Raw genomic sequence first — 15,496 nt, 5'->3', positions numbered from 1 at the left:
CATGTAGATTATCGAAGACTTGTTTTCGCCAAGATAAAGATTTACAGAGATAAAAATTTACGAAGGATCACCCACTGCGAGTTGGCAGGTACAGGGTTTTTCTTGTTAGCTGCCGCTCAGACATCGCACTCCATCAAGTGCATGACTCGTCTGGACGATCATGGATTCTATGCCTCTGAAACCGAGTGACTTGCGATAGGCAATCTGGAGAGCCATCCCGGCCAAAGTCTCTCAATCGCGGTGAAATGGTCTATGCTCACCCGACTTTTCTTGGATCATGTCCTCTGTGGTCGTTCTTACTCGACATTAGCATTCCAGCTGTGCATCCTGGTGTGTCCACGATGCCGTGTGTTGTCGTTCTGCGAGTGTACTCTTGCGCCTCATCCGCTGCACCCGACGTTAGTACGGCCACCCTGTTCGAACCCGGTGACCGTGCTACCGATTTGGTCGTGCGCTCGCCGACGCATCCATCCATTACCCCTTATCGTACGACCGCTCGAGATGATAGCGGGTATACACTGTGGTCCAGCATGCGGGCGCAGGCGGGCACGGGCGTCAAGTGTTATCATCACCTGCTCCTGACCCGACAGCAGCCTGTTTGTTTCCGTACAGCCCAACCGTGTGCGTATATAAGTGTGCTGCCAGCGAACGTCCCACCTATACAGCCATGTCCCAGGACGCAGTCCTCACCCAGATCCTCGTGCAGCTCGAGGCCCTCCAGGTCTCCCAGCAGACAACACAGGCCAAGGTGTGTTGGCATTCGCGGTAATCAACAATCAACACAGAACTGATGCGTTGACAATAGCTCGATGCGCTCACGAATACTGCCAGCCCGCTCTCGTCTCCTAGGAGCAACGGCGTGCCCCTTGCCGACAGTCATGCTGACCCTTCGCTGTCTGGTGTAGTCTCTACTGCGCTATCTACCTCTTTGACCGGAGCGCCGGCTCCCCCTTTACCCAGCGCGAACGGACATGCCTCGGAGAAAGACAAAGGAATAAGCGACAAGGATAGGGAGAGGGTGCTCTACCCCGGCAGGGTCCTGCTCACCAGTAAGTCGGTCATTAACACTAGAGTCGCGTCCCAGATGCCTTATTTCCACACCAGCCTACCCTGACCAGTCCGGAATCAAGCCATACCCGCTCGTTTGGGGCGCAGCTGACCCCTCTGTGCGTGGGCCGGTAATCTGCTCGCGCCTGCCTTCGAGCATCAAGCAGCGCAACGCGATCGGTGCGCACTCGGGCTCGTACTCGATCTACCGTGCGCTCGCGATCGCGATGGGCACGCTTGATCCCTCGCACAAGCCCGATTACTCCAAGACGGAACCAGCAGTGCCCATCCCGCCGCAGCCCGCGTGGTCCGACCCGACCAAGATCGTCTCGTTCGACCCGTGGGGGCACGTCGTGCCGCATGTGTTCCGGCATGAGATTGAAGACCTCGGCTTGGACGTGCGCCCGAGCATCGCCGTGACTAAGGGCCATCTGAAACTGAGTGAAATCGACGAGGTGGCGCGCAAAGGCGGCCTGAAGGTGGATGGAAAGATCCTGCTAAAGAGCAGTCCGCTGCTCAATCCCGACGGTACGGAGAGCACTGCTGACCCTGGTGTGGAGATTGCCATCAACAAGGCGGCAGTGGAGCCTGTCTGGTATCTGCCTGGTGTGGCAGCGCGGTTCGGCATGTGAGTGTCCTTACGAGTGGCCTTTCATATATCAGACTAATGTTCTGCCAGCTCCGAGAGTCTGCTGCGTCGGGCGCTTTTTGAGGACACTGGAGGAATGTACCCTGAGCTCATTACTCGCCCGGACATCAAAGTTTTCCTCCCTCCCATTGGTAACCTGACAGCGTATATTTGTGTGTTCATATTTCCTTCTCGCTGCGTACGTAGCTGATATTGTGTGAAGTCGGAAACCCTGCCTATCTCTCCGATGAGACGAAGGAGCTGACTGTGCGTGTGCACGATGAATGTGAGCTCGTAAACATGTTTCAGCATTGTGCGATTGCTGACATCAGGAAGGTAATGGCTCCGACGTCTTCGGCTCCGACATCTGTACCTGCAAGCCCTACTTGACGTATGCAATTGAGGAGTGCGTCCGTGGCGCTCAGCGCGGCGGCGTAGGCCTTGTCGTGTACTTCCGCAAGGAGGGCCGTGCTCTTGGTGAAGTCACCAAGTGAGTATTATGGTTTCCGCGCGGAGTGAGACGTGCTGATTGCGTTCGCGCAGATATTTGGTGTACAACCTGCGCAAGCGTGGCGGCGATTCCGCCGACAAATACTTCAAAGCGACGGAGCTCGTTGCTGGCGTGAAGGACATGCGCTTCCAGGCGCTGATGCCCGACGTTCTGCATTGGCTCGGGATCAAGAAGATCGACAATATGGTCTCGATGAGCGACATGTACGTAGCAAAATCCGCATCGTTGCATCGCATTCAATGCTCACTGTAACATATCGCAGGAAATACAACGCTATCGTGCAGTCCGGTATCCCAATCCTCAAGCGGTATGATATTCCAGGTACGTGCTAGCCAGGAACGCGTGGTTTTGTCTATCACAGCGATGCTTATCCGGTGATTTAACTATCGCAGAGTATCTCCTTCCGCCCGACGCACGCGTCGAGATCGACGCCAAGATCGCGTCCGGGTACTTCACGAGCGGAAAGCCGATCACGGAGGCGGACCTCGTTAAGACCATTGGGAGGACTTGGGAGGAGACGGAACATTGATGGCCACCAGGTTCATGTCCTAGACGTTCTACTCAGTGCGAACAAGGTTGTCGATGAAAAAGAGAAGAGCAGAACCCATGTAATGTGTCATGCTGTATATTCTAGAAGTACACATAATCCGTGTGCGCATTCCTACGTGTGGATATCTCCTGGTTGATAGATATCAGCTTGAGCGATGAGCATCGTAAGGTATCTCCAGGATATCTCGCGTGCACCGTCCAGTTACCAGTCATACTCGGGCACATTGCCCCATCCCTCATCCTCCTCTTCCGCATCCTCTTCCTCTTCCTCCTCGTCCACCGGGAGCACGTGCAGCTTCTTGATAGCCTTCTCAGCAGCCGCGAAACGCGCTTCTATCTCACTTGCTTTGCTATGGTACTTCCGTGTCTCCGTCACGATCTCCTCTCCGTCTATCACTACGGTGCAGCTGACGTTTCCGCCGGTCTTCTGAATGTCCAGCTCGAGTTCGTGGTCAATCTCCTGCGTGTGGACCCATATCGCCAGGCGAGAGACGGGGTGCAGGACGTCGACCTCGTCTTGGACAATCCGCTCCATCAGGTCGATGAAGCCCAATGTCCTGAGTACGCCACGGACAGCATCCAGATTGCCCATCGAGTCGATGAATACGGCGCCGAGCAGGCTCTCTACCATGTCACTAAAGAATTTCGGCGCCTGGAGGCTCGTGAGCGCAGCCCAAGGGTATATCATCCCCGTCTTGAGCGCCTCATGAATCGCCGAGCTAGCCTTTTCAAATCGAGTAGTTGCGACCTCCTGGTCTCTCAAGATTTGGTTGCTCGAGTGGAGCAGACAGCGCCATAAGCCGATCTCATGTTGCTGAGATGCGACCGACACACCAGCGCTTGGCGTCCAGGACGGCATCTCAGAGCTAATGGCAGTGTGCGTCTTGAGGCAGAAATATGCGAGGAGATGCTGATTCACGAGGGACTCCTTGTACAGGTGCATATAGCCTGGTTTGAACTTCTTACCGGGGGCGTGGTAGAGGTAGTCTGTCACGATCATATCTAGGGTGCAGTCACCCAAGAACTCTAGGCGTTCGTATGACATCGTTTCGAGCTCGCCAGCATAGCTTGCGTGCGTGAGCGCCTGTATGAGGAGCGCCTTTCGAGTGAACGTGTAGCCTAGCATCTCTTCCACGAGTGCGAGCTGCGGAGGCGGGTTATCGATGTGCTCTACCGTTTGCAGAATGGCATCGATGTGCTCGGGGATCTTCTTCCAGGTAAGGCCCAAGCCGAAGACTACAACACAATCCACAGCCAGATCGAATCCATCATGCTCGTATGCTGCTCCTAGTAATGCCTCGACAACGTCCGCCAACACCTTGGTGGACAGCTCCTGCGTCTTCTTTCGCTTCTTCGTCTCGTTGGCTGCAGGAACGGCGATTTCATCCGTAATTTGTTCTTCTTCGACGACAAAAACTTCCTCATCGTCCAGATACCAAGGCCGCCATTTCTTTGGGGAGAACCGGTCTCGGATGACCCAATTATAGAGCTTTTTGGAAATAGCAGCTTTGGCCAACTGGACATTTGAGACAGCATGATCCTTCCTCCTGGCAAGGTAGCCTTCGTGCCAAATGGGATGATCTGCGAACAGCTGTATGCTCACAACATACTTCAACACGCAATCTCCCAATGTTTCGAGGCGCTGGTAATGTTCCCGCACTTCGGAGACTGGGGCAGTGAGAGCGGTCTTGAGAAGGGAGAGAGAAGTACGATAGGCGGGACTGCCAACCAGTAGGTTCTCCCGGAATGAAGAGACGGTGAGAGATCTGGCCAGCAGCCTCAGAACGGATGGCATCAGCAGCGCGTATTGGAAGTCATCATGGGACAGCAGGTCTACGATTGCAAGCTCGGGAAGAAGGTACTCCGGTTCATCACGTGAAAGACCTTGCGTCTCCGTGTCTAGAGGCTGGGTAAAATCAGTTCGACGCGGCAATGGCATCGCTTGCAATACGGGATATTTGATGCCTCCATCGACATAGCCTTCGTATCGCTCCAGTATCTCCTTGACCTCGTTAGCTCCGAGCGGACCATGACACCAACGAAGAAAGCGCATGGGCTTGTCTACTTTCTGGTTGGATCGCACCAGGCCCACATCGTCAGGATATCCGAATCGCTGTCCGAATACTCCAGCGTTGACTCGGTCAAGGGTCTCTAGTCTCCGCACTTCCGAGCTGTCCATGCGCTTCAGCATCCATGCCCGCCTTTCTTCCCAGGCGGGTTCGTGCTTGCCGGTTTTCTGAGGAAGGAAAAGGTATGCAAACGAAGTGTTGTCAGGTTTCATGCGTCCATGATGGCGGCATGCAAAGATTCGGCGCGTGAAAATACGAGCGCGCTCGAGATACTCCTCATCATGCATGAAATCGCCGAGCGGGTGCAAATGGATTGGCACCGCACCCATACCAGGAACATACACTGCGAGATTGTCGTTCAGCTCTGAAATGGCGTTTTTTGTAAGCATGTGTAGGGGCGGCAGGCCTTCAATGACGAGTTCAGTGCGCCACCATTTCTCGCCTTCACGTGTCGGTGCCCATGGATTCATTTGAAGTGGTACCTTCTCCAAGCCCGCTCGCTTCTCGATTTCCTTGATCAATAATTTCACTTCTTCCCCGTGGTCAGGTTCAATAGCGCTTGTTAGCGGCAGAAGGTTGTCATTTACGAGACCAGCTTGGTGTAACGCGACATATGCTTTGAATGCCGCGTGTCGTTGAGCAGATCGCTTCGTCTTATGCACTCGATCAGTGGAATAGACACGGAATCTGGAAATTTATTGAATATCGAATTGCTGGGCCATTCATCACAGAAATATGGTACATACTCTTTTGGCATTGAACGGGGTAATGTGACAGTAGCTCCCCAAGGGCCTTCATAAGGGGGCATTCCCCTTGCCCGATCCTGTTGGGAATGCCAATCCTCGGGATAGTCAGGAGGGTCGAGATCATAGACGGCGTATTGACCACTATAAGAAGCATTGGGCAGTACGGAGCAGAAATGATTGAGGTGACTGGTGACGGAATCCAGCGTTAACGTGGCACTGGAGATATGATTGACTAGTTCAGCGTCGTGGTAACGTTACACCATTCGAAGACGTACCCGGTAGACGCGACTGTATATTTCAGATCACCGTCCTCTTCATCCTCCTCCTCGTCTTGTCTAGCAACTCTGCTTGGGTCGGTGTACAGGGCCATCATACGCCTTTCTGCGTCCTCCCATTGAAGGATTTGCTTTTGATGACTGCTGTCATCCTGGAACATGAGGATGAAGCTGCTTCGTCGGCGACGTGCTCGTCCTCTGCTCTGCGCCCAGGCGACGACGTTGTTAGGAAGATCAAAGCGTATCACGCTGCCGCAGGCCTGGATATCAAGCCCCTCTTCTGCGACAGCGGTAGCGATGATCAAATTCTTCTCCCCGCTCCTCAGTTCGCTGAGCGTTTGCTTGTGAGTTTCTCGAACCATCTCACGAGTGATGTCGAGGAATGAGTGACGGCGCGTACTAGCTGAGCTTCCAAGCAGGCAGCCAACACGGAAGAGCTGCGCTGTTTCCGGCAACCGCTCGAGCAACTCAGCCAATGCAATGACTGCATCCCTGCGAGTTACGAAGACAAGGCCGCTGTATAATTCTTCTTCGGACCGAAAATCTGCTTCCTCAGCGACCAGGGTATTGACCAGAGCCCACACTTTCAGTGACGCGCGAATATCAGAAGGGTGATAGGATACTGGAGTAAGCTGAACGCGAGACAGAACCTCCAGTAGATATTTCTTCTCGCTCTCTTTCCAGCTGGTCATGATGTTATTGTACGGATTGGCAGCACGTTGAGCCTGCTCTATCACCTTGATGACATACCAATCAGCCGCCCATTCACCGAGGTCCATGCATATCTCCGCTGCTGTCCTAGCGAAATCCTTGAGGCCTCGATGTGTGAAGGTATCCTGCTTGTGGATGGTTTTGGACAATGTCTGATCAACACGTCTGCGCTCATCGCCCGGCTGAAGCCTGTTTAGCTGTGCCCGAAGAGTCCGCACGTAAGGATCATTCTCGATGTTCATCGAGTCCACCACAGCTTGTAGAGCATGACAGTTGCGAGAAGGAATCGATTCGTAATCATACTCCGGTGCCGCATATAGGACGTGTTTGAAGACCGGTCGGTGGACATGTTGTGCAAGTTCGTCGCGGTTCATGCGCGAAGAGCGGATTGTGCAGTCAAGATTCCGTTCCAAAGCCCTAAATTGTTAGCGTGAGTGAAATGCTTATATCAGAAACCCGTGACGCACTCGAAAGAAAGCTCGACGTTGCCTCCGTATATGGGACTGGCGGTAAGACCTAAGATCGCGGGGCGTACCCGGTCGGCTGAAGTTACGCTAGAAAACCGACGTGGCAGAGCGAGATAGAACTGTTGCATTATCATGTTGTATGGGTGTTTGGCTGTCGCATGATGAGCTTCGTCAAACACCATCAGAGCAATGTCTCTTCCGAGGTCGATGTAACCCTAAAAGTTGAGAGTCCTTGAATGGCTGCTTGTAGGGAAGACCCTTGTGTCAGGATACTCACATGAAGCAGAGCGTCTAGCAGGACTTGAGGGGTTGACACTATGATTCGATGCGTGGCTAGAAGCGTCTGCCATAAAACCGCATCCTTCCACTGATTCGGCTCCGATGCGCCAGATATCATGCCGACAGCGACAGGTATAGCTTCATCTATGACAGTGTATTGTTGCTCGACCAGAGCCACCGTCGGCGCCAAGAACCACGATACCTGTAATCCTGAGTAATCATGCAAAATTGATACAAAGACACCATCCCTACCCTGCTGGCTTGACGTTCTGTCTCTAATTTCATCCGGAGCACGGCGATGTGGGTCTTGCCAGACCCTGTATCGAGCGCGATGATGATGTTTTCACGCAAGCTCTCTTCCAATAACTCTTGCTGATACCCTCTTGTGCGCATCACCGGAGAAGTTCGCGCTGTTCGCCCTGCATCCCCCATGATGCTGTACTTCCCTTTCTGATGGAACAACGCTATGTCAACATCGCCGAGGGAGCCACGACCAGCGCGAGATGAGACATGAGATCATCAAACTGCAATTCGATAGAACGAATTGATTTAGATGGTCTCGATCTCTATCGCGCTCCCCAGTGGAGGTAAGTTCTCCAAGCGATTCGCGGGAAAATGCCAATCGTACAAACAGTCTGACTCACCGTATTGCCTCGGTATGCCGGCCTAGCTAAGCTGGAGTGGAAAGCAACTCGTCTCCCGTGGACAAGTGAATCAATACCTTCGGACCTCCGCAAGATTCGGAATAAGAGCAGCCTGACTGCGTCGTTGGACGAACGATTCTGGTGGTGTAGGAGAAGAGCTACAAAGCTCAAAGATAAGGCCCTATATACTGTGTCCCACGCAAAACATCAGATAGACGCCTCTCTGCGGTCACGAAGCTTTCCTAAACTCTCTGACATTCTCCGGAAAGTTTGAGAAATCAGGCAGATGGTGCTCATGTGAGAAATGCTGCCTCAGATCGACCTGGACCACACTGAAGTAGCATCAAAAGACACCCATTGCTCCACTCAAGATGATTTCACTCATACAAACTTGTATGAATGAGTTCATTTCATAGAATATAAGTCACCGTTTTGATAGGCATTAATGGGGTAGTGGTAACCTGGGTCGTTGCCATCCTATCTCGACCCGCCGGGGGTTCGATTCCCCCTTAATGCATTGGTAGCTTTTTACTTTGCATAAATCACGTAATCTCAGGCTCCGTCTCAAACTCTGCAAATGTGACGATACGTACCGAAACCGCGTAGCTTCAATTCCATGCTGTAGCAGTGTGCACTCAGCGTCTGAACTCCTGCAAAGATGGAAAGATGGTTCAGCCACAGCAGCTTCTTGGTCTCCAGAACCCATCGCACCGAGGTCGTTTCTTGTGGAAGAGTCTTTTCAGATGTCTGAATCTATACCGTTGGCACGTGTACGGTCCCCAATATCGCGCTCGCATCACTCTCCAATGAACACACCAGCTCTCGAGTTAGAAGACTTGCCACCAAGCACTTCCCTTGACAGTATCGACGATGAGCATGTCAAGCAAATACGCCCTCTCTGGAAGCGCAATCTGTACATGCTCCTGGAACGGCCCACATCGTCTCAATCTGCATTTCTTGTGCACGTCGTCACGACTTCGCTGATAATACTCTCTGCTATCGTTACTGTTCTCGAGACGATCCCTTCGTTCCATTCCATCTCTCCAAGGATCTGGTTCGGTTTCGAGACGACCCTTGTCGTTCTTTTTACTGCGGAATATGTTGCCAGGTGCATCGCGCACTCCACGGGGCTGTGGACGTTCTTGCGTTGGTTTGGTTGTGAGTACTTAGTACGGTCTCCGTTCATGGACTCATTTTGACCGCCGCCCAGCCTTCTTTGGTATAATTGACTTGCTAGGTATATTGCCATACTACATAGAAATAGCACTACAGCAGGACACAGTAGGTTCTCAGACAGCAGGTGTTGATACGCGGCTAAACACGCGTTAGGCAACGTTTTTCAGGTTCACGATTCTGCGCACGTTCCGTCTCTTGCGGGTTTTCAGGCCATTTAGATATAATAATACCATTCTTTTGTACGTCCTCACTAGATGCAACTTCCGTGGGCTAGACAAGCTCACCGCCTTCGTGGTATCATGCAGGACCATAGAAGTCATGTACTTGTCTTTCAGACGCTCACAGCATGCATTATTAGCTCTTGGTTTCTTCGTCGGGATGGTTTTGATCGTATTTAGTACACTCTTGTGCGTGTTGCTTTCACTATCCCCACTTCGTAAGTCCGTACACTAATCTGTCGCTCACGAAGGTATTTCGCCGAACGCGGCACATGGGACGAGATGCTTGGGACGTTTATCAATTCTGACGGGGACCCCAGCCAATTTGCAGTAGGTCTTTGATTTCGACGTGTCACTATTGATGTCCTGAAGAGCCGTGAACCGTAGTCAATCCCCGCTGCTGCATGGTATGCTCATGTTTTCTGCAGGATGCCATCCTGTCTGACATCCAAACATTAGGTTTGTGCTAGTGAGTGAGTAATGTCAACCTTCGTCAGGAACATGAAGGCGAAATTGTGACCATTGTGGAAATACAGCAATCACCACTGTCGGATATGGCGAGATCACGCCTCGCTCGTTCCTCGGAAGGCTCATAACGCTACCCTTACTCGTCTTCGGCTTGTTGCTTATCGCTCTTCCGACATTTGTGTTGGGCCGTGAGTTCAGTATGGTATGGGAGATGATGAAGGAGGATCAGGTCAGCCCAACCACTATCATGCTCACATTTCTCGCTCATCCTCTGCACAGAAAATCCCTCGAGAGGAAATCTTCAACGCCCATGCAGCCGACCCTCTCGCCTCGCCCGTGCTCGTCCGCCAGCACTCTTTTACCTCCATCCAGTCAGTATGGCGGCATCCCCAAGATCAGCCGCAGGTAAGCACTGGTGCTCAGGAGAGCTCAGACCTTCGTGCGCAGATGGCGGAGCTGAAGGCGACGGTTGAGACTCAGGGTGACATGCTCCGGAGGCTGCTCGAATTGCTGGATGAGAAAGGGAAGGGAACACAACGAACTCTTCGATAACGTGCCGGTCCCTAGGAGTATTGCTTTTGTGTGTAGACCGTGTAGACCGTAACGAGCTCTGACCTTGAGATACTATTTTATAAGGGTGGCCGGCATCGTGCATGTGGAAAACCTCTCTTGGTCGAGAGCCTGAAACATATTTGGCCACCAGTTTGTCCAATTCGCTGTTCTGCGTGCTGAGAGCGATGTGATACCGGGCGTCCTCCATAGCATGATTATGGTAGACGGTTCATGGATACTCGGGAGGCGGTTGATAGGAAAAGGTGTCCACAATGCACATAAACAACGACCAGCTAAGCATGGATTGCTGAGAGAGCTGAGCCCCTCTTCTCCCCGACAGGTCGAGGTAGAATGGCAACGACGTAGGTTACCACTACCCCATCAATGCATTATACTATGTTGGGGCCTTTCTACTATACCATGAAGTTTCACCGTCAATCAGCTAAAGCGAGAGGGGAAGAATCGAGTAAATGGGCTTAGCAAAGTGTGAGGTTTGTTACTCGATCCCACCGACGTCGACACGATCTCCTCGTAGGGAACGGGCGCCTGACGCGAACACCTGCATTCTCTTGCCAGTGTAACGACGTTGCTCGACGCTGTCGTCTGATCTTCTTTAACGATGCCGCCTCGTTCTAAATCGCATGCACACAAGGCGAATCAGCCGGCTCGGCGGCATATGGAGCTCGTTCCATCCGTCAGCAGGAGTAGCGGACTCGACAAGGACGGCGATGCGTGAGTGGCTATCTCTCAAATCGATATCGTGCTCTTGATTCCGACGCTGCATAGGTCTACAGGCTGAGAGACTTTACCTTGCAAGAGGAATATCGTGAGTTCATCCAGGGGAAGGTATGCATCATCATGATTCATGAGTGTCTGTGCTACGCGATTAATCGTACATTGTATATGAATATAGGTCGACGACTTCTGGAAGCATCATCCGTACCGTTCCTCCAACAAGAATGAGAAGCGGCGGCAGAATGAGCAAGAAAACATCTTGATTCTGTTTAGTGAGTGAATGGTCTTCTCATATGTTGTCAGTCGATTTAAGGTGCCCCATATTTGTCAGGGAAGCTACGAGAAGGCCTCTTGTCAACCAACCGCAAAGACGCGTTTGCATTGGAGGGTACGTCCACTTTTTCTTTTCTTATATAAAAACTGGTTATGGATTATACTGCAGTATATGAGACGTCCCTTTACCTCTCGGTACTCTTCCGCTCCTTCAACCAAACCACCTCAATTATATCGCACCTCCTCCCGCACCTTTACATCACACCCTCTGCACCATCTCCTTCACCTCTTCAACCTCACCGTGCCCTCGGGACGGCTCTGCTGTCGCTCCTGCACTACCTCGTGCTAGGCTACCCTTCCCAAAGCCGCTACTATGAGCACCTCCATTCGCTACCTCGCTCCTTCCTCCTGCGCGACTCCGATGCATATCAATGGTTGAGCGACCTAGCGCGATGTCTATGGACCAGGGACTACACGAGGCTAGAGGCATTGACGCGTCGCGAAGCGTTCAAGCCCTTTGTCGGATCAGAGGCGGATCAGATTCCTGCACCGCAAGATGCAGCACCAAAGTCGAAGGGGGCGGAGAGAGAAATCAAGCAACGGTCGGCAAAGCAGTCCGGAGCTCCTTCAAACCTCGCGCTTGAAGCACTTTGCACGCTCATAGACTCTCTCCGAGCAAAAGCTCGCGAAACAACCTGGCGCGTGCTTCGGAGTGCCTACCGGGAGCTCCATTGTCTTCCACCCAATAGCACTTCCAAAGGACCATCGAGTACCAGCGAGTGGCTCGCACATTCCCTCACGTTGGCATCCATTTGGGATGACGATGCAATTGCTGATGATAATTACGTGGCGAAGCTGGTGGACGAGTGGCTCACTCGCAAATGTGCGGAAGGTGAAATCAGGCAGAAAGAGGGCGTAGAGGGGAGGTGGACTGTGTGCAGGATGCCAAACAAGACGTGAGAGTTTCATCGGTGTATATTACAATGATTGTACAAGGGTGTACCTAGCGGTGATATGCAGGATCTGCGTGCAACGGCAACAGAGAGCAGGGTCATTTGGGTCTCCAAGATATGTCAGTGAGTATCAGCCTTGAGCTACAGATGCTACGAACGGTCTCTTCACCAAAGCGAACTTGTCAAGGACAATTTGGACAATGTCTTTCCACTCGATCATGGCTCCCAATCCTGTAAACGTCGTAATACAATAAATATCAGATCCTTGCGTCCGATCTATTTCTTGAAAAGACGCGCCTACGTCCCCACAAGCAAGCTTTTTGCCAATCGGGCCAAGGACCTCATATCCGATTACCTCCCGCAAAATATGAATATGTTCACTAGTCAAGGGATGCTCGTACATCAGTGTGTTCATAGCGGGGAAGACGTAAGTTGGAGTGGTAGGAGCGAGTGCGCGGAGGAGTGATGTCTGGAGAACCGATGGTGGACATGTCAGCAATCACACCAGATAAGATGCACACTGTCAGAGACGTACCACCAGGTTGTCACAAATGCCATGGGCAATCTTAGCGAGTGTGTTGGCGGAGCAAGGTGCGACGAGGACGACGTCCGCCCAACGGCGCAACTCGATGTGCAGAATCGGATCGCCCATCCTGTAGCCTCCCTGGAGCCATCGCATTTGAGTCAGTCCGCCAAGATATGAAACTGAAGGCACATTCACATCCTCCGCCCACTCGTCTTGGTCTATCCAGACTCGGGCGCCAGCCTTCTCAACTGCAGCTGCGTCGAAGAAGGCGATAGAGGCTTTCGTCGATACGACTTCGACCTTCACATTCGCGTACTGCCATCAATGGCGCATATAATGCAGCGAGATGGTCCGTCATACCATCAGCTCAATCTGTATGACCTCGCAGAGAAGGGAGACACCGACAGACAGTAGTTCAGAAACAATAAGAGGGGCTTTGATAGAAGCCACACTTCCTGTGGTCATGAGAAGGACGTGCGTGAAGCCTTCCTTGCGCTCGTCCTCAGCAACGAATACCGGCTTGGCCATGCTTGGAGGTGAGAAACGGATGGAGCGCAGTGTAGGGAGAGCTCTTAAGAATTACTTAGTCGTAATTCGATCACTCGAACGAACGACTTATGACATCATTAATTCGCATAACATCAAATCTAAGATATTCTTTTCAACAGAGTATTGCTGCAATCCATGTTGCACATTCTAAGTACTGTCACTACATACTGTTCCTTCGGACGACCCAAATTAAAACGATCAAACTTGTCATAACAACGCTCATTAAGAATGGAATAGAAATGCTACGTTACTGCACGCTTGCTCTGCAGGCGCAGTGGAGGTCCAACATTCTACCTCAGGAGACGGATCATGTCGCATTAAGTAGGAGGCGAGGCCCGCATTTGAAAGACCGTGATTTGATGAAACTTCTCGGTCTTCTTACGATTCGACTTCCTCGACTTTTCCAGCAATGTTCACCCGTTCCATGTTCTCATCGTATAGCGCAGCCTTGCCTTTCTCCATAGAATTATAGAGTAGCGGGGATCCAATGAAGGATGGCGTGTCACCAGATGGCGTCAGCAACTCTTCGTCTTCATCATCGGAACCCTCATCTCCATCGCATGTGTCTGTGGGCTTCAGATCTTCCAGTTGACAGTGTCGCATGGAAGACCCTGCTAGAGTGTCATCTGATTGTACGATGCTTAGTTTGGATTGTGGCTCTGTGGATGACATGGTCATGATGCCACACGTTCGCTTCACAGACAACGTCAATCACGCACCGGTCTTCCACGACGGACTTATCTGGAAGGAATGGCCATCAAACGTGGCCGGAGGAACCTCCACATCGGGTGCTGTCAAGACATTCATCTCAACCGTCGAGCGCAGTCTCCGCGTCAAGAGCACCAGGTCAGAGTATCGCGCCTGGAACGATACCGGCGGCAGAGGGTGGCACGTATACTGAGACTCAGTGGGGTTCACGTTGGCAGAGACAAGTGTAGAAGTCAAAGCTGACTGCAGAAAGGACACATTTGCGTGGTCGGAAGTGATAGGATGATACAGTGGGTTGAGATTGCTCGAAGGTTCCACGGGAACAGGAACAGGTGGTACAGAGTTCGTCGCATCCAGAAGTAGCTGAGACAAGTACATCAAACTGGGGTCGACATACTGAGCAGGGTACTGTTGGTCCATGTTCCAGGATGTCGCCGGCACGTTAGAAAAGGCACCTTGAGGACGCTGCATCACGGCGTCAAGCTGGGCCTGAGATATGGGTTCAGTAATACCAGTAGGCTGATGCATTTCGCCCTCCAGAGGTGCAAGAGCCCGGTCATAAGCTTGTTCAGGTTGCCATCTTTCCGGAGGCAGCACGGGGAATACCGAGGTCATGTAGTCGCAGCGGCCAGTTGGGCCCTCGGAGTGCCATTCTGCGGTATTGACAAGCGAAGCAGCAGGCGATGGCGCGACAGAGCGATCAATAGGGATAGCACCGGGTCTCAAAGGCACAATAAACGAAGAGCCCGGTTCTGCTATCTGCACTGGAAAGTTGTCTTGGCGAGCTGGGCCACCAGTGAAGCTGTGGCTGACTTCGGCCATCGAGGAGGAGCTTTCTGGAGTAGGCGTCCGGACAGTAAACATGTCTTGCAGAGGAGCGCCTTCAGAAGATACGGTCGACCCCTCGGATTCTCTCGCTCGTTTCGCCCTGCGCTGGCGCTGGAGCCAATTGCGGATCCACTTCTCTTCTCTACAGAGGATATGAGCGACATCTAGCAAACAAGCCTGCACGACATGTCAGACAGGATTTCACGACGTACAGTCCGGTCTCTCGCATAGTCTTCTCAATATCCTGCTTCGAGGTGATTGGTCCTGTACGCTGTAGGAGGTCGTTCAGAGCTATGACTTGCCACGGAGCGGCGATAACCCTTCCGCGAGGCACCAGGAGATTTTGATATTGAGAGACATGGGAACTTCGCTGCGTCCTATCGCATCCGCCTTCCATATTGCTTCCTGTGACCACAAAGACTGGCTGAGAGATTGAGGTAAATTGAATGTCGAAGCGACAAAGTTCTGAGCAAGTTGCGAGGTCGAGAACGACCAGGCGTTCAGGCTCCGTCTCAAAGCTCAGTGGCTGAAATGACTGTGGTCCGGGAGCAATGGACCACCATGCAACCGAAGAAGAATTAGGG

At 52.2% G+C, this 15,496-nt stretch overlaps 5 protein-coding genes and 1 non-coding gene across 6 annotated transcripts; 3 read left to right on the top strand and 3 right to left on the bottom strand.

Annotated features, from left to right (window-relative positions):
* Positions 1–667: 667 nt before the first annotated feature.
* Positions 668–2,715, top strand: LAESUDRAFT_647507 (uncharacterized protein; the record flags this gene model as incomplete). The annotated part of the gene is made up of 9 exons (XM_040904054.1): positions 668–748; positions 806–1,049; positions 1,105–1,675; positions 1,727–1,848; positions 1,899–1,961; positions 2,012–2,165; positions 2,219–2,389; positions 2,449–2,507; positions 2,579–2,715. The coding sequence occupies 9 exons, from the start codon at positions 668–670 to the stop codon at positions 2,713–2,715; spliced, it is 1,602 nt and encodes a 533-aa protein (XP_040767001.1).
* A 12-nt stretch (positions 2,716–2,727) lies between these two features.
* LAESUDRAFT_545822 (P-loop containing nucleoside triphosphate hydrolase protein) lies at positions 2,728–8,031 on the bottom strand. The gene is made up of 7 exons (XM_040902881.1): positions 7,927–8,031; positions 7,535–7,732; positions 7,281–7,484; positions 7,004–7,218; positions 5,826–6,953; positions 5,551–5,766; positions 2,728–5,491 (listed from the first exon to the last, which is right to left on the bottom strand). The coding sequence occupies exons 2-7, from the start codon at positions 7,712–7,714 to the stop codon at positions 2,938–2,940; spliced, it is 4,497 nt and encodes a 1,498-aa protein (XP_040767000.1). The 5' UTR covers positions 7,715–7,732; positions 7,927–8,031; the 3' UTR covers positions 2,728–2,937.
* A 334-nt stretch (positions 8,032–8,365) lies between these two features.
* Positions 8,366–8,443, top strand: LAESUDRAFT_t27. The gene has a single exon. It is a non-coding gene; the product is annotated as a tRNA-Gly (tRNA).
* Positions 8,444–8,669: 226 nt separating this feature from the next.
* LAESUDRAFT_735525 (voltage-gated potassium channel) lies at positions 8,670–12,308 on the top strand (the record flags this gene model as incomplete). Its single annotated transcript, XM_040910599.1, has 12 exons — positions 8,670–9,084; positions 9,137–9,207; positions 9,256–9,341; positions 9,408–9,509; positions 9,572–9,654; positions 9,857–10,159; positions 10,183–10,269; positions 10,377–10,381; positions 10,993–11,072; positions 11,135–11,186; positions 11,412–11,463; positions 11,518–12,308. 12 exons carry the CDS (start codon positions 8,670–8,672, stop codon positions 12,306–12,308), a joined length of 2,127 nt encoding a protein of 708 aa, XP_040766999.1.
* Positions 12,259–13,316, bottom strand: LAESUDRAFT_722989 (flavo protein). Its single transcript, XM_040908321.1, has 5 exons — positions 13,233–13,316; positions 13,023–13,142; positions 12,837–12,965; positions 12,599–12,770; positions 12,259–12,532 (listed from the first exon to the last, which is right to left on the bottom strand). Exons 1-5 carry the CDS (start codon positions 13,290–13,292, stop codon positions 12,432–12,434), a joined length of 582 nt encoding a protein of 193 aa, XP_040766998.1. The 5' UTR covers positions 13,293–13,316; the 3' UTR covers positions 12,259–12,431.
* Positions 13,317–13,754: 438 nt separating this feature from the next.
* LAESUDRAFT_810875 (uncharacterized protein) lies at positions 13,755–15,338 on the bottom strand (the record flags this gene model as incomplete). Its single annotated transcript, XM_040914263.1, has 3 exons — positions 15,125–15,338; positions 14,096–15,054; positions 13,755–14,035 (listed from the first exon to the last, which is right to left on the bottom strand). The coding sequence occupies exons 1-3, from the start codon at positions 15,307–15,309 to the stop codon at positions 13,755–13,757; spliced, it is 1,425 nt and encodes a 474-aa protein (XP_040766997.1). The 5' UTR covers positions 15,310–15,338.
* Between the last annotated feature and the right edge of the window lie 158 nt (positions 15,339–15,496).

Source organism: Laetiporus sulphureus, assembly GCF_001632365.1.
Source record: "Laetiporus sulphureus 93-53 unplaced genomic scaffold LAESUscaffold_8, whole genome shotgun sequence".
NCBI classification, from domain to species: Eukaryota; Fungi; Basidiomycota; class Agaricomycetes; order Polyporales; family Laetiporaceae; genus Laetiporus; species Laetiporus sulphureus.
The sequence above is the reverse complement of the archived record's forward strand: the minus strand, read 5'-3'. Positions and strand labels throughout refer to the sequence as shown.

Coding starts and splice junctions, on each gene's coding strand:
- LAESUDRAFT_545822 (XM_040902881.1), bottom strand. CDS start 7,714: ATGGGGGATGCAGGGCGAACAGCGCGAACTTCTCCGGTGATGCGCACA. Junction 7,485..7,534: donor CAGAACGTCAAGCCAGCAGG/GTAGGGATGGTG, acceptor TCAGGATTACAG/GTATCGTGGTTCTTGGCGCC. Junction 5,492..5,550: donor CCCCGTTCAATGCCAAAAGA/GTATGTACCATA, acceptor ATAAATTTCCAG/ATTCCGTGTCTATTCCACTG.
- LAESUDRAFT_722989 (XM_040908321.1), bottom strand. CDS start 13,292: ATGACCACAGGAAGTGTGGCTTCTATCAAAGCCCCTCTTATTGTTTCT. Junction 13,143..13,232: donor TTGTTTCTGAACTACTGTCT/GTCGGTGTCTCC, acceptor CATTGATGGCAG/TACGCGAATGTGAAGGTCGA. Junction 12,771..12,836: donor GCATTTGTGACAACCTGGTG/GTACGTCTCTGA, acceptor TCGGTTCTCCAG/ACATCACTCCTCCGCGCACT.